The 24,591-nt window shown below is 37.2% G+C and overlaps 1 protein-coding gene across 5 annotated transcripts in view; it reads right to left on the bottom strand.

Annotated features, from left to right (window-relative positions):
* Positions 1–24,591, bottom strand: part of Brcc3 (BRCA1/BRCA2-containing complex subunit 3) — a 67,952-nt gene that overhangs the window by 35,862 nt on the left and 7,499 nt on the right. For all 5 annotated transcript variants that reach the window (XM_087204127.1, XM_004875175.4, XM_004875176.4 and 2 more), the window contains 3 exons: positions 18,908–18,995; positions 16,366–16,454; positions 15,089–15,144 (listed from right to left, as the gene is read on the bottom strand). In XM_087204127.1, the coding sequence (XP_087060253.1) occupies positions 15,089–15,144; positions 16,366–16,454; positions 18,908–18,995 (233 nt within the window). The remainder of the gene's footprint in view (positions 1–15,088; positions 15,145–16,365; positions 16,455–18,907; positions 18,996–24,591) is intronic.

Below are 24,591 nucleotides of genomic sequence, written 5' to 3'. Positions count from 1 at the left end.
CTCCAGTGCATTGATTTCTGCTCTGATATTTGTAATTTCCTCTCTTGTAAGAGGTTTAGGTTTGTTATGCTCTTCTTTTTCTAGGAGCATGAGGTTCAGCATTAGGTTGTTTATTTGAGTTGTCTCTCTTTTCCTAAAATGGGCATTGACTGCTATGAATTTCCCACGTACAGCTGCTTTCATTGTGTCCCATAGATTCCTGTAGGCTGTACTGACATTATCATTTCCTTGTAGAAACTGTCTAATTACTTCTTTAATTTCCTCTGTGAACCATTGGTTGTTCAGGAGGGTGTTATTCAATTTCCATGTGTTTGTGAGGGTTTTGTGGTTTCTTATGTTATTGATCTCCAATTTTATTGCACTATGTTCTGATAATATACAGGGGATAACTTCGATTCTTTTACATTTACTTAGATATGTCCTATGAGCTAGCATGTGATCTATTTTGGAGAATGATCTGTGTGCAGCTGAAAAGAATGTGTATTCTGATTTTGTGGGGTGGAACACTCTGTAAACATCTATTAAGTCCATTTGTTCAATAGCTTGGTTCAGTTCCAGAATTTTGTTGTTAATTTTTTGTCTAGATGATCTGTCTTTTTGTTATAGTGGGGTATTGAGGTCCCACACTACAACTGTATTAGTGCTTATTTGGTTTTTCATGTTCATGGTTTGTATAGTTGGGTCATTTGTATTTGGTGCATACATGTTCATGATTGTCAACTCTTCCTCTTGGACTGTTCCCTTCACAAAGATGTAGTGACCATTTTTGTCTCTCTTAGTTTTGGTTTGAAATCTATTTTGTCTGCAAATAAGATTGCTACCCCTGCTTTTTTCCGGGTTCCTGTGGCGTGGTGAACTGTTTTCCATCCTTTTACTTTCAGTCTATGAATTTCCTTTTGAGTTAGGTGTGTTTCTTGTATACAGCATATTGTTGGGTTTTGCTTCTTAATCTATTCTGCAAGTCTATTTCTTTTGATTGGTGTATTGAGGCCATTAACATTGATGGTTATAATTGATAGATATTGACTCATCCTTGTCATGATTTTTTACTGTTGTTGGTTCTTTTATTTCTTATTTTCCCCCCTTTCCCTTTAGTTTCTTACCTTGCCTGGTGGCTTCCCTCTGTTGGGCCTCATGGAGTTGTGACCTTCATTGTCTTTTTCTAGAATATTGTTTAGAATTTTTTGGAGTGATGGTTTGATGTTCATGAAATTTCTCAGGTGTTCTTTGTCATGGAAGTATCCGATTTGCTCATCGATTTTGAAAGATAATTTTGCAGGATACAACAGTCTAGCTTGGAAGTTATTTTCTTTTAGGGCTTGAAATACTTTACTCCAGGCTCTCTTTGACTTGAGGATTTGTGTTGAGAAGTCCACTGTGTTTCTGATGGGCTTTCCTTTGTAGGTGATTTGTTTCTTTTCTCTAACTGCTTTTAGGAATTTGTTCTTCTGTTGGGTTTCTGGGATCTTGACTATTATATGTCTAGGTGTAGATTATTTTCGATCATGGCTAGTTGGAATTATCTGTATGTCCAATTCTCTCCCTCTGTCAGGGACATTTTCTACTATTATTTCTGTGCACAGTTTTTTAATGTCAATTGTACTCTCTCCTGTTTTTTCGTGGGCTCCTTTCAGTGTTATGTTATTCTTCTTTGCATCATCTACAGTTGCTGGATTGATTTCTTGTGGTCCCTTACTATTTCTAAGAAATCTCTGTTTTCATGGTCCTTCACCGCAATTCTGTCTTCTATATCTGATACTCTATCTTCAGATTCTCTTAATCTGCTCTGCATGCTTTCAATGGAGTTTTTAATCTCCTGGATATCTGTTTGAATCTGTTTCATGGATTCCATTTCTTTCTTATGTTGGGTGATCATGGTTTCCATTTCTTTCTTATGCTGGGCATTCATGGCTTCCAGCATGGTTCTGAGCTCATCTATTTTTTTTTAACTATTTCTGTTCTAGAGTATCTAATTACGTCTTTCATTCTGCTCACCATCTCTGTAGTTATCTGGGGAAATTATTTCTGTTTTGAATTTTTCTAGAGCCTCATTCATCTGTTTTGTTACTTCCTGCGCTATCAGTTCAAGGTGCCCAGGTGGTTATCAGACTTTTCTGTCTCGTTTCCCCCAGAATTTGCCTTTGGTGGGGTGGAAGTCTGAGTTTGTGCCTTGCTTAAATGTCTTCTCATTTTTGTTTTTGTTATTGTCCTTGGTTTAATTCCTGGGTTGATACTTCGAAATTGCTTATTGTCAGTATCTTTGTTGCTTGTATTTAGAACCCTTATGGAATGATTGCTTCTCAGAGGTGTCTTCCAGATATAGCTGGTCTTTAGGTTTTGAGTCTCTAATGGCTCTGAGGCTATCTCATTTTCATTATACCAGGAAGGACAACTGATTAGATCAATCACAACACCTTAGCACAAGTGATACAATTAGCAACACCATAGCATCGAGCACAGCTTAGAAAATGACAATCTGTGGTAGTTAATAATCTATCACCTTTAACTGTGTGAATTAAATCAAAATCAAGGACCAACCCAACATATGTTTACAGTGAATAAACTCTTCAATATAGCAACTTAGGGTTAGAAGGAGGTGGGAAGGGAGGGATAGATAGGTAGAAGGATAGGGGAAGGTTAGCAGGGAGGCCAGAGGACACAGGAAGATAATGCAAACTCTAAGAAACTGTTGAAAATAGGAGGAAAAGACAAAATGAAAGAACAAAGATGAGAACAGAACAACTTAACAGCAACAGGGAGGCTAGAAACTGTATTTACTTTCCTTTAACACTAATGACAATTGAGAGAAGGAAAAAGAGAAGAAAACAAAAATAAAGAAATCTGAATTAGGGCAGAAGAGGAACAAAAAAGGAGATGAAGAACAATGTGGGACAGTGACAGAGTGAGTGAGAGGAAAAGAAAGAAAAGAAGAGAATAAAAATTTGAAAAGAGTAGAAAAAGAAAAAAATAAAAATTAAAAATTAGAGCAAAAAAAATTTGAAAACAACAAATAAAAAATAAAAATGAAGGGCCTCCTTTAGGGTATGTCTCTGCTGTCACAATAGACACCATGGGCTGCAGTGTGGAGTTATAAGTCAATGAGTCTCAGTAAGCCAGTTGTAGATCCATGAGATTTAGGCCGATTTCTGGCTGCAAGTCCCAAGTTGAGCTCCCTATCCTCCTGCAGCACTGAACTCCACAAGGTTCTACTGCAGGTTCCAGCTGCCCTTCCCATGAAGATATTTCAGGTTCCGATGGGAGGTGGTGATCCCTTCAACTTACCAAGCACGGTGGTCTGGTGTGCCTTTACTGCAGAGATTCTCTTCATTTTTCTAATGGGCTTCAGTTTTCATCAAGGAGCCTGAGAGAGGCCCTCTTTCTGCTGTTCACTTCTGCTCTATCTTTTGGAGCTCAGGACAATGGCCTTTATGCCCCGCTGTGCCTCTGTAGTGTGGAACCAGGTAGCGGCACAGCCAGGATGCCAGAGGTTGGGGGGGGGCCTGCAGCATGGCTAAGCTGGTGGCTGGGGGGCGGGGTGAGGGCGTGATGGAGCGGGGCTCTACAGGCCAGCCAAGGTCCTCATCATCTGCTGGCTGGTCACTTGTGGGCGGGACGTGGGTTGGACAGAGCTCCACATTGCCAAGGTCTGCTCCGCTCACCTGGCTAAGCTGGTCTCTTGTGGTTTCTTTGGCTATTGACCTCTAATTTCATCACACTCTGATCTGATAATATACAGGGATAACTTCAATTCCTTTGAACTTACTTAAACATGTTCTATGAGCAATTAGTTCAACACACAAAAATCAATAGTGTTCTTGTGTACAAACAACAGACTCACAGAGAGGAACTGGAGAAACGACTCCTTTCACAATAGCATCCAAAAAAATGAAATACCTAGAAATTAACCTAACAAAAGCAATAAAAGACCTCTACTCTGAAAACCAGCACTCCGTCAAAAGACATCAAAGAAGATATCAAAATATGGAAAGATATCCCTTGCTTCTGGATAGGAAGAACCAATATAGTGAAAATGGCCATACTTTCAAAACCGCTTTATAGATTCAATGCAATCCCAATTGAAATTCCAACAGCGTACTTCACAGACCTTGAGAAAACAACCCAAAAATTCACTTGGAACAAGAAGAGACCTAGAACAGCAAAAGTATTTCTAGAAAACAAAGACAAGGTAGAGGTATCATAATCCTCAATGTGAAATTATACAATAAAGCTACTGTAATAAAAACAGCATGGAGGGCCAGGGATTTAGCTCAGTGGTTCACCCGCCTACCTTGCAAGCACTAGGCCCTGAGTTCGATCCCCAGTATTAAAAAAAACAAAAAAAAAACAAAAAACAGCATGGTACTAGCAGAGAAACAGACCTGAGGACCAGTGGAACAGATTAGAAGATGCAGAAATAACTCCAGACACACTCAGCCATCTCATCTTCAACAAAGGAGCCAAACACCCTCACTGGAGGAAAGACAGCCTCTTTAATAAATGGTACTGGAAAAATTGGGTTTCAACTTGCCAAAGATTAAAACTAGACCTATATCTCTCACCATGCACTAAACTAAAATCAAAATGGAGTAAAGATCTAAATAGTAAAACAGAAACACTAGCCAGGGATTTAGCTCAGTGGTTCCATCCCGCCTCAGAAGCGCAAGGTCCCGAGTTCGATCCCCAGTACCAAAAAAAAAAGAAACACTAAACTGGCTGGAAGAAAGGTTAGGTAGAACTCTTGAAGATTTTGGCATAGGAAAAGACTTTATGAACAAAGCCTCAATAGCACGGGAACTAGCAGAAAGAATCAACAACTGGGATCTCTTCTTATTAAAAACCTTCTGCACAGTAAGAGAAACCACCAGCAGAGCAGAGACAACTCACAACATAGAAAAAAATTTTATCAGGTGTCCCTCAGACAAAGGACCACTATCTAGACTATATAAAGAACTGAAAAAAATCAGACCTCCCAAATTTAAAGACCCAATTCAAAAATGGGCATCTGAAATGAACAGACATTTCTCAGACAAAGAAGTAGAAGCAGGCAGCAAATAAACATATGAAAAAATGTTCAACATCACTGGTCATTCCAGAGATGCAGATGAAAACAACACTGAGATTCCACCTCACCCCAGAAAGAATGGCTGCTATCAAAAAAATCAACCAATAACAAATGTTGCTGGAGTTGTGGGGAAAGAGGAACCCTTCTCTATTGTTGGTGAGAGTGCAGACTGGTGCAACCACTGTGGAAATCAGTATGGAGATACCTCAAAGAACTAGGACTGGAAGTCCCATTTGACCCAGCTATTCCCCTCCTGGGTATCTTCCCAAAAGAATTAAAGAATCATACCATAGCGATATTTGTGAACCCATGTTTATAGTGGCACAGTTTGTAACAGCTAAAGCTTGGAAACAGCCCAAGCACCTATCAATTGGAGACTGGATAAAGAAAATGTGGGTTTTCTTTAATAAAATGGAGTACTACTCAGCCATAAAGACAAACTAGAGCCATTTATAGCTAAATCGATGCACCTTGAGGCCATACTGTTATGTGAAATAAATAGGACACACGTATAAATATCAAATAGTTTCTCTGGTGTGAGAAACTGAAAGTGTAAATGAAGATAAAATTGTATAATAGAGGGGCCAGGGACTTAGCTCAGTGGTTCCGCTGCCTGCCTCATAAGCGCAAGGTCCTGCATTTGATCCCAAGTACCAAAAAAAAAAAGCAAAATACATAATAGATAATGTGAAATATGGAAGAAAGGTCCAAAGGGGAAGTGGGAGGGGTAGGGAAAGGAATAAATATGAAAAAAGGAAAAAAGAGAAACAAAGCCTTTGTAAATAGGGAAGGGTGGAGGAGTTGAAGGGAGGGCAGGGGAATAGGGAAAAAAAATAAGAACCAAGATATATCATGTAAAGGTACAAATTCCCAATGATGAATGTTATCATATTGTATATCTAAAATGTACCAATCAACTTAATGAATTTAAACAATGAAAAAATTAAAAATGGTATTATAAAATGATTATTTGAAAAAAAAAAAAGCTGAGGATATAGCTCAGTGGGAAAGTCCTCGTTTAATCCCCAGTACTGCAAAAAATAAAAATACAAAGTTAATACCCTTTAACCAAAATGATAACCACACCTGCAAGTACCTTCCTACTGAGTTTGACTACTTAAGATTACCCAGATAAGAGAGATGATGTGGTATTTGTCTTTTTGTATCTGGCTTATTTCACTTAGTATAATTGTTCTCTAGGTTTACCCAGGTTGTCAGAAATGGCAAGATTTTCTTTTGAAGGCTGAATAATATTGTGCATCTGTATATAAGATTTTCATTATCTATTCATCTATCAATGAACATTAGCTTGTTGCCATATCTTGGCTATGTGACACTGCAATGAATGTGGGATTGCAGATAACTTTCAAGGTGTGATTTCAATTCCATTGGATATAACCCCAAAAGCATGATTGCTAGGTCACAGAGGAATTCTACTTTTAGTTTTTGAGGACTCTTCATATTGTTTTTCATATGGCTTCTACCCACCAACAGTGTTCCTGGGTTCCCTTTTTTTGAGATCCTCACCAAAACTTGTTATCATTTGACTTTTTCATAATAGTCATCCTAACAGATGTGAGGGGTCATCTTGTGACTCTGATTTTCTTTTCCCTGATTATTACTTATGTTGACCATCTTTGCATCCCCCCAAAGCCTCATGCACTCATAGGTGGGGCTGTTCGGAGCTGGCTAGATCTAGGGAAGTGGTGGCAAACCTATGGCACACATACTGCAGTGGACATGCGGAGCCCTCTCTGTCAACACGTGAGCCAATTCACCCCAGCAGCTGAGCATCAGATAACAGTTGTTTTCAGGTTTAATTACAGTGTTGGCACTTTGTGATAAATAAGTGAGTTTGGTTTGCAGTTTGGGCACCCAGTCTCTAAAAGGTTCACCATCACTGATTTAGGGTGTGTGATACTGGGATTAAGGGTATGTGGTACTAAATTAGTCCACTGATTGGAATTGGCATAGTTCTTGGTGTGGCTGAAGGGATTTACTGAAAATAGAAGACCCACCCTAGGTGTGGATGGCACCGCTCAAAAGGTTGGTAGTCCGGAAAGGATACAAGGGAAAGGCAAGCTCGCTGCTGTGGTTTGCAGCATGCTGCTCCTTGCCTGTCATACCATGAACTGTTTCTCCTCTGCGATGCCCCTCTGCCATGCTGCCCTGCCTTGGAACAAGCCGATTATAGACTGAAACCTTTACAAACTATGAGCCAAAATAAACCTTTCGCCCTTTAACTTGTGGGTGTTGGGTATTTTGTCTCATCAATAAGGAAAGTAGGTTAGATAACATTTGTATGATTCTTTGGGAAAAAAGCCTATTTAGAATCTTTGCCCATTTTTAATTTGTATTATTTTCCATTAAGTTGTAGCAGTTCCTTATGTATTTTGGATATTAGCACCCTATCAGTTACATGGTTAGGAAATACCTTGTCCCATTCTGTAGGGTACCTTTTCATTCTGTTCATTGTTTCTCTTGCTGTGCAGATTTTTAGTTTGATAAAGTCCCATCTGTTTGTTTTTGGTTTTGTTTTCTATGCTTTCGGAGGCATAGTCATAAAATCTTTGCCAAGATTAAGGCCAAGATTTTCCCATATTCTTCTAGTAACTTTACAACTTTGGGCTTTACACTTAAGTCATGTAAGTGTTCTTTCTCCTTTGTGTATTCTTGGCAACTCTGTTGAAGTTTAGCTGACATTTCAGATTTTGAATTTTGAGGTTAGTGAAGCTCACCCAGTATTTTGAGGATTTCTGCGTAATTTTTATCAGAGATATTGGCTTGTACAGTGGACCCTCGAGTTACAACCAGCCTGACATACAAACAACCTAGGTTATGACAGGAATTTTAGTTTTAACTTACAACCAAAGTCTTGAGTTATGAGCCAGCCACTTGTGCTTCCAGATGGTTTTAGATATAGATCTAACCCTTAAAGAGTCCTGGAAGGAACATTACAACATCCTTTCCTGTGGGGGGTTCCCTGAGAAATCCTGGGCCAATGTCTCTAAGGACACTGAGATCTGCCTGTGTACAGGAAAGACTCTGAAGGCTGTGTAGAGGAGCCTGAGCCTTCATTGACCAACTTGAGTTACAACCATCCCTTGAGAATGGATTGAGTTCTTAAGTCAAGGGTCCTCTGTAATTTTCTTGTGGTGTTTTTCTCTGGCTTTGGCATATAGTAAATATGGCCATGGTTTTTGTTTGGTTGGGGTTTTTTTTGGTATTTCTGTTTCTGAGTACATGAGTTTTCTATATATTCTAGCTGTTAATCCCTTATCAGATATATGATTTGCAAATATCTTCTCCCTTTCTGTGGGTTGTCTTTTTACTAGAGTGACTTTTAAAATACAATTATTTTACATTCCCACCAGCAACAGATATGGATTCCATTTCTTCCACATCCTCATCAGTATGTATGATTTTCCAGTTGTTGTTTTTTTTAATTATAGCTATCTTTGTGTGTAAGAAGTAGTATCTCAGTGTGGATTTGCATTTTTTTCTCTCTTTTTTTTTTTCTGGTACTAGAGATCAAACTTAGGACCTTGTGGTTGCGAGGCAGGCGGCGGAACCACTGAGCTAAATCCCCGGCCCTGCATTCTTTTCTTAAAATTGATCAGGTTGAGTAGTTTCTGATGTGCTTATTGGCTACTTGTGTATCTTCCTGTAGAAATGTCTATTTATGTTCTTTGCCTATTTTTAAAAATTGAGGTGAAATTCATACAATATAAAAATAACTATTTTAAAGTGAAAAATGTCAGAGGCACTTAGTATATCACAATGCTGTATGACTACCACCTCTACTAATTCAAAACCACTTTAATCACCCCAAAATAGAACCATGTACCAATCAAACAGTTACTTGCCATTGTTCTCTCCTCCTAATCTACTTTCTGTCTCTATGGATTTAGCTATTCTGCATAATTCCGATAAATGATATCACAAAATATGTGACTTTTGTGTCTGGCTTATTTCACTTAGCCTAGTTGAGATTCTTCTAATTTATGGCATGTTCCAGAACTTCATTCTCTTTATTGTGAATGAGTAACAGTCCACTGAATGGATATGCTAGACTTTTTTAACCACTCATTAGTTGATGGATATTTGGGTTGTTTCTACCTTTTGGCTATTTTGAATAGTACTGCTATAAATATTCATATATAAGTATTCATTTGAGTATTTGTTTTTAATTATTTTGGGTAAGTATCTAGGAACAGAATTAAGTCATATGGTAAGTCTATGTTTAAACTTTTGAAGAACTACCAAATTGTTTTCCACAGCTGCTAAACCAGTTTGCATCCCTACTAGCAATGTCTGAAGGTTCCAACTTCTTCACAACTTTGCCAACAAGTTATTTTCCATTTCTTAAATTATGATCAGCCTAGCAGATATGAAGTAGAATCACATTGCAATTTTATTTGCATTTTCCAAATGACTGATAATGCTTAGCATCTTTTTATGTGCTTGTTGGCCATTTATATGGTGTGTGTGCGTGGTACTGAGGATTATGTATCTTTTTCAGAGAAATATCTATTCAAATCTTCACTATTTTGCAATTGGGTTATCTTTTTATTATTGAGCTGTAAAATTATTTTCATATATTTTAGATAATATAACCTTATCAGATATATAATTTGCAAATTTTTTCTATTTTTTAGGATATCTTCTCACTTTCTTGATATAATTTTAAATTTTATAAAGTCTAAAGTATTTATTTTTTTGTTTTTCATGCTTTTGGTGTCAAATCTAAGAAAACATTGCCAAGTTCAATGCCATAAAGATTTTCTTCTAAATGTTCATGGATTTAGCTCTTATATTTAGATCACTGATTTATTTTTAGCTGAGTTTTGTATACAGGAAAGTAGAAGTCACCGTCACTCTTTTGTATATAGATACTCAATTGTCAAAGCACAACTTGTTGAAGAAACTATTCATTACTCATTCAATGAAAATGGCATCCTTGTTGAAAATCAACTGGCCATATAATAAGTGAATTTATTTTGGGAATCTGCATTCATTCCTTTGGTCTATATATCTCTATGCCAATTTTGCACTATTTTGGTCACTGAAGCTTTGAATTAAGTTTTGAAAACTGGAAATAGGGTTTCTCCAATTTTACTCTCTTTTTTCAATGTTAGCTATTCAGTGACCCCCACGATTCTGTATTCATAAAGAATATTAGTAATCTTCCCTTTTAACCATGTTTTGGTCTAGCTTCAATATCAGAGTAATGCTAGTCTTAATACAATGCATTAGGAAGTGTTCCTTCTTTTATTTTTTTGGAAGAACTTAAGACTGATATTAATTTCCCCTAAAATTTGTGGCAGAATTACCTTACATAGCCATATGTTTGGACTTTTAGGGAAGTTTTAGATTTGTCAGTTGCTTCATATATTTTGAGAGCTATTTTGTATTAAAATGTGTTATGTACATCTACCAACTCCCCATGGTGAATGTAACCATTATGTACTGCAAACATGTAACAGTATAAAATATTTAAAGTATATAATTACCATATCTTCTTGTTGGATTGAGACTTTTATCATTCTATACATTAATTCCCCCTTATCTGTGGGGGATATATTCCAAGATCCCTGGTGGATGCCTAAAATTGCAGAGAATACCAGACTTGATATACACTGTTTTTTCCTATACACAATGCAAAAATTTAATGCCTTTTCCATCTTAACTGAGCACTTATCACACACCATGGCTATAATTTTTGCAGACTGAGGCACAACAAAACCAACACTAATTTCTTTCTCCACAGTTTTCCGGATAGAAGAGATTCATTCTTACCACAGATCTTAGGAACCTGAGCATTGGATTTTTTTTCTTTTCCTATTTTCCTTATTGGATGTTTCTTGCATGCATGCCACCTACTGGTATCAGTAATGAACCCATGTGGTAATCTATTGGTTAATTCTGTTCTCAGTTCTATGCTAATTAGAATCATATCCATGCACACACTGCTTAAGGTTGAATTTAGAAACTTATAAACAAATTTATGAAGTTGTTTTATCAACATTATCATTAGCAAGAATAGCAGCAGCATAGAGTTCTTCTAACTGATAGTTAATAATAACAATGGACTGCCTGGAAAGAAGTATGATATGAGTGTTAAGATTGGTATCCCAGAGCAAGATATCTCAAGTTGAGCATTTGGTGACACTTGAATAAAATGTCTGGCTCCCAACCCACTCACCCTAAAGTGAATCCTCCTGAGCTATCACTTAGTTTTTTGTTGCCTTGTTCTTAAAAAGGATTACACAAGATTTTTTTAAACCCAATAGAAAAAAATAGCCATAGAGGAAATAGATAACTAAAAAAAGAAGAAAATTTAACATTTCAATAATCAAAAAGAATAGGATGTGAAATTGGAATAACCACCAAATAAAGAAAAAACTCTTAGAAATTAAAAATACAAAAGTATCAAAATAAAAATAAAAATTCAATGAAGTTCTGAGTTTGATCACCAGTACAAAAAAAAAATTCAATGAAGGCCAGGTATGGTGAAGTATTCCTACACTCCCAGCACTTAGGAGGTTGAAGTGGGATCCCTTGAGTCCGGGAGTTCAAAATCAACCTGAAACCTGTCTCAAAAAATTAAATAAAACTGGGTCCCATGGCATATGCCTGGCACAGCTATAATTCCAGCACTTTGGGAGGCTGAGGCAGGAAGATCAAAAGCACCCAGCCCACGCAATTTGGTGACTTGGCAAGATGCTGTCTCAAAATAAAAAATAAAAAAAAGGGCTGGGTACGTAGCTCATGGTGAAGGCCCTGCATTCAATCCCCAATACCACCAAAATGAAAGAAAGAAAGAAAGAGAGAGAGAGAAAGAAAGAAATGGTGAGAAGATAAAAATCAAGAAACTAGAAAAAAAGAGAGAAAATTAGTCAAGAAAGTTACTTAGGTCAATCTAGAACCTTTAATATATGACTGTTGGGAGTGCTAGGAAAAAGGGGGCAACAAATAGGAATTATTGAAGGACAGAGAAAAGGATATGACATATCTGCCCTAGTAACTTAGGGGGAAGAGGGAAAGAGCTACAAGAGGAAGCTATGGGCGTAGTTCCTTCTGCTAAGACTCTGTGTCCAGAAGAGAAGAGTATATTAGATGAGAACACTGACCATCAGTGCAAGGACTTCTGCTCTGATTCCCACAACCAGCACGAGCCCAAGAAGCCCCCTTTCCCTACAGCACAGGTTCAAGTAAGTCCTCTGCCCAACACTCTGGATGCCATCTGAGAGTTAAACATGGGAATAAGGAAGTAACTGAAGGAATGAAAAATTATTTCTTAAAGACTGATTTAAATATGAAGATATTGTTTAAATTATGGAACTGGACTGAATTATAAAGATAATTTTTATCTCCCTATGAGCTGGATAGATTGTGGATTGTTTTATCTGGAGATACAAAGGAAAACTAGAAGAGAACTTCCTAGCACTGGATGCATCCAGCAGTTTGAATAAGATAGCCACATCCTAAATATATCACAGAAAATTTTACAATGTCAGAAGAAAGAGAAATTACTAAAAGCTGTCAGAAAAGGTACCCTACAAAAGAAGAATTGAACTAGCAAAATACTCATCATCAATAACACTGGATGTTTAAAACAACAAAACAATGCCTTCAAAAGTTCTGAGGAAAACCAGCAGGTATGGTGGTCCACAGCTATAATCGCAGCACTCAGAGAAGAGTGAGGCAGGAGGATTGCAGTGAGTTCAAGGCCACCCTGAAGTACACAGCGAGAACTTGTCTCAAAAAAAAAATTTCTGAGGAGGAAAATGTCCATTTAGAATTCTTTACCTAGTGAGGTTATTATTAAGAATAAAAACATTTCAGACAAATACGACTGAGAAATTAGCCCAATGCACACCATTCTTAGGAAGTTACTGGAGGGTCTCTCCCAAAAAAATGACAATGAGCCAAGAATCTAGACCACAGTGGATCCAATTCAGGGGCACAATGAAGGAAAGTTCCAGGATGTCAGTACCCAAGGAAGAAAGTGGAATCACAGTATAGTAATTTGCACTGCTTTGTTGCACAGGGAGCAATATTTACATAATCATAATGATATAGGCACTTTATTTTCTACTCTTAAGAATTAAAAATTCAGAAAATGCAATTAGAGTTACAACCCAGCAAGCATATAGATGTCTGCAATTTTGAAAATATGAAGACTTGGGCCGAGAATGTAGCTCAGCAGCACCACGCCTGCCTGGCAAGCACAAGGTCCTGAGTTTGTTCCCCGGTACCAGAAAAAAAAAGAAAAAGAAAAAAGAAAATATGAAGACATAGCAAAACTACAAGGAACACTAGTGACCCAGAAGATATTACTTATTGTCAACTGTTGATAGAATAAAGAGATTAGAAAGTAACCAACAGAAGGATGATAAAGAATAATGTAACTAACTTTGGAGAGAATGAAGATGGGATAGTGTGAGATAAACCTTCATTTCTGAGAACAATATAACACAATAAGAACAGATATTATCTAAATTTGGTAAATCAAGAAAGAGTATAAACGTATTATTTAGAGGTATCAAACTAAATATCAGAAGAACTATAAACAAAATTAGGAAATGGAAGTGATTCTTTTTGAGGAGTGAGACTATTTATTATAAACCATTCTATACAATTTTATGCATCATATATGTATTAGTTTAGTGAAAATTTTTAAAATTCTGATTAGAAAGCACTTTCATATGATTCCATATTCCAAAGCTACATAAAGGATACAGTGAAGTCTCAGTACCTTTTAGTCCCTCACATCCACTTACTATCTCCTGAAGTGACTAACGTGTTTCCTTCCAGATACTTCTGTATTTACAAGCAAATATGCAGCTGTAGCTAATCCTCTTCCACACTTTTCCACAAATTGCAGCAAGCTACATGCTCTGCTTTTGTACCTTGCCTTTTTAATTATACTAAGATTCCTCACAGCTGTTTATTAAGGTTGCATATTATTCCATTATATGAATTCTTTATAATTCATTTAACTAGTTCTGTACTGATAAACACCTAAGTTTTTCCCAATTCTATGTTATTCTAAGTAATGCTATAATAAATCAACCAATATTACAAGACAAATATTTAAGATAGCCTGCTTCCATTCCCCAATTCTACAACGAGCTTGGCTTTCATCTCCACATCCTCAGTGCCTACCACAGTGCTTGGCATATAGAAAGCTCTCAATTACAATTTGCTAACTTAGGTTGAATTTACTGAAGAAATTAACCTATCCAATGTGAAATAGGAAGAAAAGGTGCAAAGGGGAAGGGGAAGTAGGAAGGGTAGAGGAATAGAAAGAAGGGAATGGAATTAATATGAGAAAAGGAAAAATTAGAAACAAAGTCTTTGTAGATGGGGAGGGATGGAGGGGTTGAAGGGAGGGCAGGGGAAGGGGGAAAAATAAGAACCAAGAGAGATTATGTAAAGGTGCAAATTTCCAATCATGAGTGTCATTATACTGTATACCTTAAATATACCAATAACATTTAAAAAAAAGAAATTAACCTATCCAAACATTTCAGTGAGATACTATAATTCTGAAGTTTATGACACAGCAAAAAAAATCTATAAAAACCTGTAATACTCTGCATATTCAATCTCCATTTTTCAATTCATCAGAGAAAAATTAGTAGTGCAAATCAGTTTAGGTTATGCGGAATGAGACTGTGATGTTATTACAGTGAAGAGACTACTTATATGGTTTACATGATCCTAGCCCTAGATCCTGAATATCTAAGCTGCTACAAAGATTCTAATTCCTTGTACAGCTGTTAGTGGTTTAATTCCTTGTACAGCTGTTAGTGGTTTAATCAGAAATGCAGTGTTGCCCGCCTGCCTTGCAAGCACAAGGTCCTGAGTTCGATCCCCGGTACCAAAAAAAAAAAAAAAGAAAAAGAAATACAGAGCTGCTAGTATCTTACCTATAACAGAAATAAAATGAAATAAAACAATCAATTCCTTGGACCAAAAATTATCCAATCACTAAACACGCGTCTTTGTCATACTTACTCTGAGCTCTTTTGGGCCTGTATGGATTGGAAGCAAGTATACAGTACTCGGCCAGTCTATTTTTTTAAAAAAAGGAAGAAATGTTATACAAAGAAGGATTAATTTTTGGTGTTGTTTTAAAACTATTAATTGAAATACAATATTTGTACATCTTTATGGAATATATTATGGCAATTCAACATATGTATACAATGTATAATAATGAAATGAGGATACATATTTCTACCTCTTCAACCATAACTCATTTTTATATGTTTGAAATTTCATAGCAATTTAGTAGGCCCTAAAACCCAAAGACCCTTCCAGAAATGGAAAATTAAAGAGATTCCAAAAATGAAATCTGGCACAATCAATTTCTGTTAAAAGGATCAACATAATATGGTCACAACAATACAACTGTTCACATGACAGAATTGCTAGCAAATTTGAGAACCAGGAAAGTAAGAACCAGAACATTTAAACTGCTATGTTGGAAACTGACAAACTCATTTAACAACTATGATGATAATAAATAGATAAAATTATGATGAGAAGGCAGAAAGTATTTCAAATGAAGCATAAAGTTTAAAATATTGAACTTCAATGTTTCTAGAAGTGATTTTATGGAGAAAATTCATTATTAACAGATTCTAAGAATATAACTAATCTGACCACTGACTGTCTCTACTCCTACCACTGTGGTCAAACTTCCATCAACTCTTATCTAGAGTTACCACAATATCTTCCTAAATGGTTTCACTGATGCCATGGACTCTATCCCTATCCTCCCCCATCTAGTCTGTTACCAATACAGTAGCCACAGAGATCATATGAAAATATAAAGTCACTCTCTAGTGGCTTCCCAATCGAGAGTTGAAGCCAAGGAAGGCCTTGCAAGATCTTGCCCCATTATCCTCTGGACCTCCTTTAGGATGAACAAATGAGGTATCATCCAAACAAGGGTACTTCTATGACGGAAAGGGGATAACAAAACAGAACACTGGGATAACAGTGTAAAACTAACTCTGAGGCAGCCACACCAACTCCCTCAGTATTCCCTAAACATGCCACACTCACTTAGGGTCTTTGCTCTGGCTACTTCCTCTGCCTGAAATGTTCTTCCCCTAAGAAATCCACAAGACTTGCTCCCTCACTTTCTATGGGTACTGACTCAACAGCCCTTCTCACTGAAATCTTCCCTGGTCATCCCATTAAAATTGCAAAGAGATTTTTCTCTACTCCATGTGTAAACATACACATACACACACACACACACACACACATGTGTTGTGTGCTACCTTTGTGTTTTTATCCTCTATGAAACAGGAAAAAATAAGACCCACAAAGCCTTGATCCATCATCTGGTACATGGCTTGTGTGCGAACATCTGAAAATAAAAACAAAAATGTTCTGTCAATAAACTGTATTTTGCAGTTTTAAAAATAATAGTGGCATATAGTCCTTCCAGAATTCGAGTTCTATATGCAATACAGGGATCTATCATAAGGACAATACGATTGTTAACGTATAAACATTTTGCTAGGTTAAGGAAATATTATGAAAAGTTCATTATTAGGTAATAAATAAAATATTCAAAACTCTAGGCTGCCTAGAGTAGCCGTACTATGAAAGGTAGCATTAAAAAAGAAACAAAACTTTAGGCCTCCCCCCAACTTGATAATTTCTTCCAATGGGGTCTCGAAGAGACAGAAAGGCTTTGGAAGGACACAAAAATATTTCCTGAGGAAAAAAGCCTTTTAATGGACAGCTTCTAGGAAAGTGATTATACTTGTTACTAAAGAATACAAGTATAGAACTATTTTGGAGCAAATTCTTAGAGGAAGCCTCTACATAGAATTGACCGCAACATAATTGAATTCAACATCCCCAAGAATAGAAATAAAACCCCACTATTTAAAGGCTTAAGTAGCTTAAGTAGTTTTTGAAAAGGAGATTAAAAAATAGGCATCAAATAACAACATTTAAAATGATTTATCAAGACATTAAATACCCAAAATAAACAGAAGCTAAATTTAAAAGCTGAAATCCTCAGGCTGTTGTTTAGGAAGGATACAAAAGATGAGCTATCAGTGCTTGCTTCGGCAGCACGTAAACAAAAGATGAGCTATCACAATGAAACACTGCAAAGCACAACTGGGTCTGGTTACTTCTATTTGGCAATCCATTCTTAAACACTCTTTGCATTTATATCTTTTTGATATGGATTGAGACTTCTTGTCAATGTCTTCCTAAGTAAAAACTGAGACCAAACAGGATACAACAGTGCATATGAAAGAAATACTTGCTCAAACTGCTGCTGAAAATACACGAGATTGTACAAATGGTCTCTGCACATCTACATGACCTTGATAAAGTCCTTAATATTTCAAAGCCTATTTCCTCATCAGTTAAATGAGGATAAACATCATTCTTTTTCTCATAAGTTATATCTTTTAAAAATTACAAGATTTTTAACACAATGCTTAACACATCAAAGGTACTTCATAGGCAATAGTTCTATTCCATTTCATCCACAACCAATGAAAAGAATTACTGTGCTTCACAGCACCCAAACTGCTTTTGTCAAGGTCATCAATAATGTACTTTTAGTCCTTGATTTACCTGATCTCTCAGCTGATTCAATCCCTCCTGAAACACTATCTTCACTTGGCCTTATACTTTCACTCTTGCTTCTGGTCCTCTTAACTTCCTGCCTGATCTTTCCTAGTCTCTTTCGCAAGCAAGGTCTTCTAATCTTTGCACTTGAAACACTGGCATGGCCAGAGCTCAGTGTTTAGTCCTTCTATCTTTTTACCCTCACTCCTTGAGAGATTTGATCCAGCTCCATTGCTTCGCCTTTTATCTCTTCACCTGCCACTCTCAACTCATCTCCAAAAAACTCTAGAACTCCAGACCATCTATCCAGTCACCTACTTGACACTTCAACTTGGTTGTCTTAAAAGAGTGCTACTCAGAAGAGCAGGTCTGTGAACATTTTGTTACCTGTTCATATGGAGATAAGAATCTTAAACTAGAGTGCAAACTAATGCACTTTCATCACAGAGAAAGCCTTAAGGGAAAAAAGCTGAACTAAATAATGTGCTTAGTGATATAGATAACATAGGTTCAAACCCCAGCTCTGCCACTTAAGCCTCTGTGTATCCTTCATGCAAGGAGGGGAAGATCTCTAATCTGCAGGTTACTATAAAGATTAGAGGAAACACTTGTGAACCATTACCACATAGTTAACTATCAGTGCTCATGATGGTTAATTCATTCTCCCAAGTACAGTTATTCTACTTTTTTCTAGAAAGGCAGGTAGAGACAAAAATCAACCATGATTCTCAAAAAAGGGTAAAGAAAGAAAAAGCAACTTGGTTACCTTATATTGATTAGAGGGGTGTAGATGTGCTAAACTGAATTATGAGAGCCACAACTGCTAAACTGAGTTATGTATAAACAGATTATGAAAACTAATTTTGCAAAATTCACCCTTAATACCTGTGAGTCTTCAAAATAGGCCTGTACTAGATAGTAGTGGTATTTAGCAATCAGCAATTTTTCAGTTACTTTTATTTATTTTTGGATGTCAGCTGATTGTCAGGCTTTTCATCTTGATTTCCTAAATAGAGTCAAAAATTGGATGCTGAAATTTTATTGCTCACTATTAAGAATAATTTGACATAAATCATTACTTTTAAAACATGGCAAAATAAATCAAAATAATGACATTTAAGGATAGTCAAATTTTGGTTTAAAATAACCATGGCCTATATAATGGAGAAGAAAAACAATGTTCATTCCTGAGGATAATCAACATTGCAACCCCATAATACTTACCAACATGTGAAGGCCAAACAGTTATATGAGGATGGGAATGATACCAGCCCACAACTCTCATGGGGCGACCTGTTAGTTCAGCCAACCTGTGTGTCGGTCAAGGTATTTTCAAAATGTGGGAACAAAATTCTGATGCTACTAAGGGCTCAGAAAGCACCCTAAAATTTAAAATAAAGCTATTACCATTTAACAACAACAGAAGGATGGATAAAATTGATGCTCAGAATTTCTCAGAATTGCCTAAAGTTTTTTGTAGCTGGGTGTGGTGGCTCCCACCTGTAATCCCAGCACTTGGGAGGCTGAGGCAGGAGGACTGCTGTGAGTTCGAGGCCACCCTGGGCTACATGAGTTCAAGACCATCCTGAACTACACAGCGAGACCCTGTCTCAAAAGAAAAAAAAATTATAACACAAATCTATATGACTTCCAGTATGTATAGTTATGTAATTGGGATTATAATTATGTAAATATATACAGTACTCAATCTAGTTTAGGTAATGTTTGATCATTCAAATGCAGACCACTATTACCTGCAAAGAAGCTTGTCAAAACCTTCAGAAGTCATTTATATTATTGATTTGAGAATCTTCCGTTCTCTTTAACTTCAGTCTAATATCACTTTTGGAAAAGAAATATAGGTTGTTTTGCTCTTTATTTGACTTATTATGTGTTTATCTTTGGTGCTGAGGATTGAACTCAGGGCCTCATAGGTGCTAATCAAGTGCTGTACCACTGAACTATACCCTCAGCTTCAAGAATTTTTAAATTCTTTTTCTTTGACAGGTTCTCAATGTTAATAATAGCAAATAATGTGGTTTCAGAGATCAAATGAGCAAACACCCCGTTTAGTCACCCCATTTGTCTAGAATTATCACCCCAAAGATATTTTCCTCTTTTGTTGTAGAAATCACAATTTTCAATAAGTATCTTAGACTAGAATTTGAGAGTATTATCCAGAGATAAGATAGCTCCCACTAGCCTATAAACGGGTGATTAGTTTTCCTACCAACTACTTCCATTAAAACATAATAATCCTTTTTATAAAACTAAGTCTGAAGAACAGTATTTTTAAATGTATTTTTAAACGCTCAAATGCCAAGAGAAATTACTTCGCTTCCCTTAGCCTATGTCTTCAGTTGCAGACTGAAGGGAATGATCCTTGACACAGCTGTGAAGAGTAAATGAGGTGACCCACACAAGATGTGTGGCCCAGTAAGTGCTAAAGAAATGGTAACTGTGATGTCAAAGTGCAGCAGTGCCTCTTCTCATCACCCCATTCTGAAAATGGACTAGTTCAGTTTGAAGCTACAATATGTAATTCCAGTAATGAACATTTGTCTATAGTTACATCCTGGGAAGCTTATTTGGGAAAGTTTATTTCTGTTTTGTAAATATCAATGAATAGGCCTTTTGCTTTTGGCCATGACGGATTTAAAAAAAAAAGAAATTGGATAACACAGACAAAGCAATAATTTTCAAGGACAAGGGTCATCATGCAAGGAAGGTCACTAGATGGGAAACAAGGTGAGCTCTTGAGAAGACTTCCAGGCCACAGAATAGGGAAGTGTGTTAGTTACCTTTCTTCACTATGACAAAATACCTGAGATAAACAAATGAAAAGGAGGAGATGGCTGGGCATAGTATGCATCCCGTAATCCCAGCACTCTGGTAGGCTAAGCCAGGAGGATTTCAACTTTGAGCCTAGCATGGACAACTTAGCAAGACCTTGTCTCAAAATAAAGGGCTGAGGCTATAGTTCAGTGCAAACATACTAGGTTCAATCTTCAGTACCACAAAAAAATTTTTAAAAAGGATGAAGATTTCTTTTGGCTCATGGGCCCGAGGCAAGGCTAAACATCATGGCAGAGAGCATGTAGTAAGCAAAGTTGCCCTTCTCATGGGAGCCAGGAAGGAGAGAAAGAAGAGAGAGGAGAGAAGAGAGAAGGAGAAAGGGACACAGGGACAGAGGGAGAGAGAGACATGGGTGCCCAGAGTTTAGGATATGACACTGTACTGGTTGGGAGTTTGGGTGGCTGGTGTTTTCATGGCAGAGGGACAGATAGGACAGATCTGAGAGGGAACAAACCCTGAACATCCCCAGTAAGTCCCATTCAGGAACAAAGCAGACCAGCGGTAAGGACAAACATGTGAGGAACCTATCTGGGGCCTGGAAAAGGCAGTGCCCCTCAAGAGGATGAAAGGCAACTGCCCAGTACTCCAGGAGGAGAGTTTAGCAGCGTCCTATCTGACTACCAGGCCGGGGCCTCATCAGCCAGGACCTGAGCAGCGCCCTCAGGAGGGTTTCACCTCAGAGCTGTGGACGTTTCTCCCACACCAAGCACTGCTCTGGTGCCCGCAGCTGACCTTCAAGGCGAGACTCAAAAGGCTCAAACCGTCTCCAAGGCACAGCCAGCACCACAAACACAGCTCAGGCCTGGATCGGTCTAGCACTACAGCAGGACCCAGCCATCAAGGGGAGACAAAGATCAGATTAGTGGTTGCCAGGAGCCAAGGGCAGGGAAGTGGAGGAAGTGGGTATGATTATGAAAAGGAACCAAGAGGGAGATCTTTACAAAAACAACAGCTTTGTGTCTTTATTGTAGTAGTGATTACTGTACCTTCACGTGTGACAAAACAGCACAGAACTATACACAATTGTAGCAACATCAATGTCCTGGTCTTCCTTCGGGGAGACTGGGTTAAAGCCAAAGAACTTCCGGTACTATTTTAATAAGTTCCCGTGAATTTGTAAAGTTTTTTTTAAGATGCAAAAGAGATACACTAGAGATTGCTAAATCTGAGCACATATAAATGTGAAAAAAAAACTTGAGTAGGGAATAACCACACATACTTTAAAATATACTGAAAAAAATCACTATCCTTATTACATAAGGCTAATTTTCTTCATACATAACAGAACCTGTAAGTTATTAAGAAAAAGATTATCAAATCAGCAGAAAAATGAACAAAGGAAGTAAACAGGTAATTCAGAGAAAAATATAAATGACCCTTAAAAATGAAAAGCTGACCAGACTGGCAACATTACAAAACTGTGCTAAGGCAAGAGAGTCCCTTGGGGAGCCACAGTACTGCAGGAGGGGGGCTGTCACATGACCCAGGCCCCAGCTCTGCACACGGATGGAGCCAGAAGCAGAAAAGCTGCCAGGCTACTGCACTTGCAGCTTCTTCTCAAATAAGAGACAGCGTTTGTGGCCAGGCTTATGCTTTCTACCAAGACGACATGTCTGGGATTTAGTAGAACTGGTGCTTGTTCTAGAAGTTGTTACCAAGTCTTTCAAAGCTGCAGTTGGTAAAGATTCATCTGATGAAGAGGTGACTCAGCAACTGAATTCATTTCATTAAGAAGTGATGTGATGAAATATGTGAGAAATAAGATGAGATCAGGCAGGCTCCATTAGAAGAAAGTGCTTTTCCCCCTACACAGCTATAAGATTTTGAGTGGCAGTTAAAGCTTGCACTTTCTAGTGACAAGACTGCTATGTTACAAATGCTGCTTTTAAATCTTCATCTAGATGGAAAATAAAATGAACTAAAACAATATTCTGCTAAAATCAGTAGAGCTGCTTGGAAACAGCTAAGAAGGAGGTCCTATAGTTACAGTAGCGAAAAATGATGAATGCCCACCTTATCAGATTTTATTGCTACAACTGATATGGCAGAGTGGATACTGTGTTTAGAAACCCTGTGATGTACTGACTGTTCCACCAGCTTGAAAAAAGGCAGCAGAGTTGAGACTACAAAGATAAAATCAACACCTGTAAAGAACAGGAAATTACACAAAATGACAGAAGATACGTAAAATGAAAGATGAAAATGCTATAGTAGTAGTATATTTTCATGATTGCCTCCTTTATTAAATATTTGAGAAATCTTTACAGTTTTATTGAAAGCTCAAAAGTAGATTCTAAAGTAAACAGACAGCTGGGCATGGTGGCACGCCAGTAATCTCAGAACTCAGGAGGCTGGGACAGGACAATCACCACTAGTTCGAGGCCAACCTGGACTACATAGTGAGTTCAAGGCCAGCCTGAACTACAAAGTGAGGCTGTGTCTCAAAAAAACAAAAAACAAACAAATAAACAGACAAAGCACAAATATATTTGAATATTGCTTGAAGAATTATGTGAATACCAAAAATATGTATTATGGATATAATTAATTTGTAATATTTTAAAAAACTGTTTAAAAGAATGTATAAACTACATATATAACTCAGGAGATTCCATATCTTATATTTCTAAGGAAAGGTTATGAAATATAAAGTTTCTTAGAGCAAAGCTCTTACCAGACATCAACAAGAAATACTCTATGTTAGTGGTAGTGAACCTACAGCACACATGCTGCAGCAGGCTGTTATTGAAAGCTCTAAAAGCTTTACCATCACCATGTGAACAATTTTGAGTCTATGAATTCTAGAAACTAAAATCTAGGACATGGGAAGTAAAAATAACATTGTTTCTTCTACACGTCCATGTTGATTGGGATAAAAAGACAAAAAGAATAGATGTATGACAAGGGATGCTCTGTTAAAAGAATAGATGTCATAGTATAGTGTTTATATTATTATCAGGTAGGACTATCTATGGGTCCATTTTTTGTTATAAATTTGTTTATTTCAAGGTAATGCAAGTAGATATTAATAAAGAAAAATTTTCTTAAAAAGTCTTACTTCTATTAAAAAAAGCAAAATTTTATAACAAATTAATTAAAGAATAACAGTTAATATACTGTGTACCATCATTTTAAAAGAATGGCCAAAATGTTAGAGTGCAAGTCATAGACAAAAAAGACTCTTACAAAATGGAATCGGACAACAGCACAAGACTTTCTTTGCAATGAACCAAGAGGACCGAGCAGTATAAATGAAACAAATTAGTATATATGTTGAAATACTTTGAAAACCACAGAATATATAATTTGGGGAATTATTAGAACTTCTCCCTACTTCCTATTTCTCTTTTTTCCATGTTTTCTTTAACATTTAATAGAAACTATGGACAATAAATTTTACTGTATTTTACATGAGATAGCCACCACAGAAATTCACATAGATTAGACGGAAGATAGACAGTTAAGGAGGGCCCAGACCCGTGGGATATTTTCTCAGAGCATGAAAGTCAGAGTTCAGTTGGGGAAAAGGGTTCAGACTGCCAGATTAAGTGGATATTAAAAAAGCTAAAATGCAGGGCTTTGGGTAGGTAACCAGACGCTGGGACCACCAATATTTCAAAGGCCCCATTCTTAAACACAGTCCCCATCTAGTCATCTATGTGGCTACTTGACCGTGACTTAGGAAACACCACTCCAAAGATGTCTTTCCCATTAGGCAACATCTCAAAGATTCACTCAGTCCTGGACACAGGGATAACCTCTCCTTCTTGCCCAGAAGAAGAAGAAACCCACAACTTTTGACACTACTGACCCAATCTCCTCAATTTTAGTCCTTATTTCCACTTTCACTTTCTCAGACCACAGAAACAACAAGGCACTCAAACATCTGTGTCCAATTTATTTCACTTGAGTATGGTCTCAAGGTGGATCCATTTAGCTAGAAATGTCTGACGCTCATTCTTCTTTATGGCAGACTAGTATTCCATTGTATAAAAAAACCCCATATCTTCTTTATCCACTTGGTGGTTGATGGGCATTTGGGCTGTTCCCCA

The sequence above is a fragment of the Heterocephalus glaber genome, unplaced genomic scaffold (genome assembly GCF_053883595.1).
Source record: "Heterocephalus glaber isolate CG9 unplaced genomic scaffold, H.glaber_assembly_v1.0 deba00001863, whole genome shotgun sequence".
NCBI lineage: Eukaryota > Metazoa > Chordata > Mammalia > Rodentia > Bathyergidae > Heterocephalus > Heterocephalus glaber.
The sequence above is the reverse complement of the archived record's forward strand: the minus strand, read 5'-3'. Positions and strand labels throughout refer to the sequence as shown.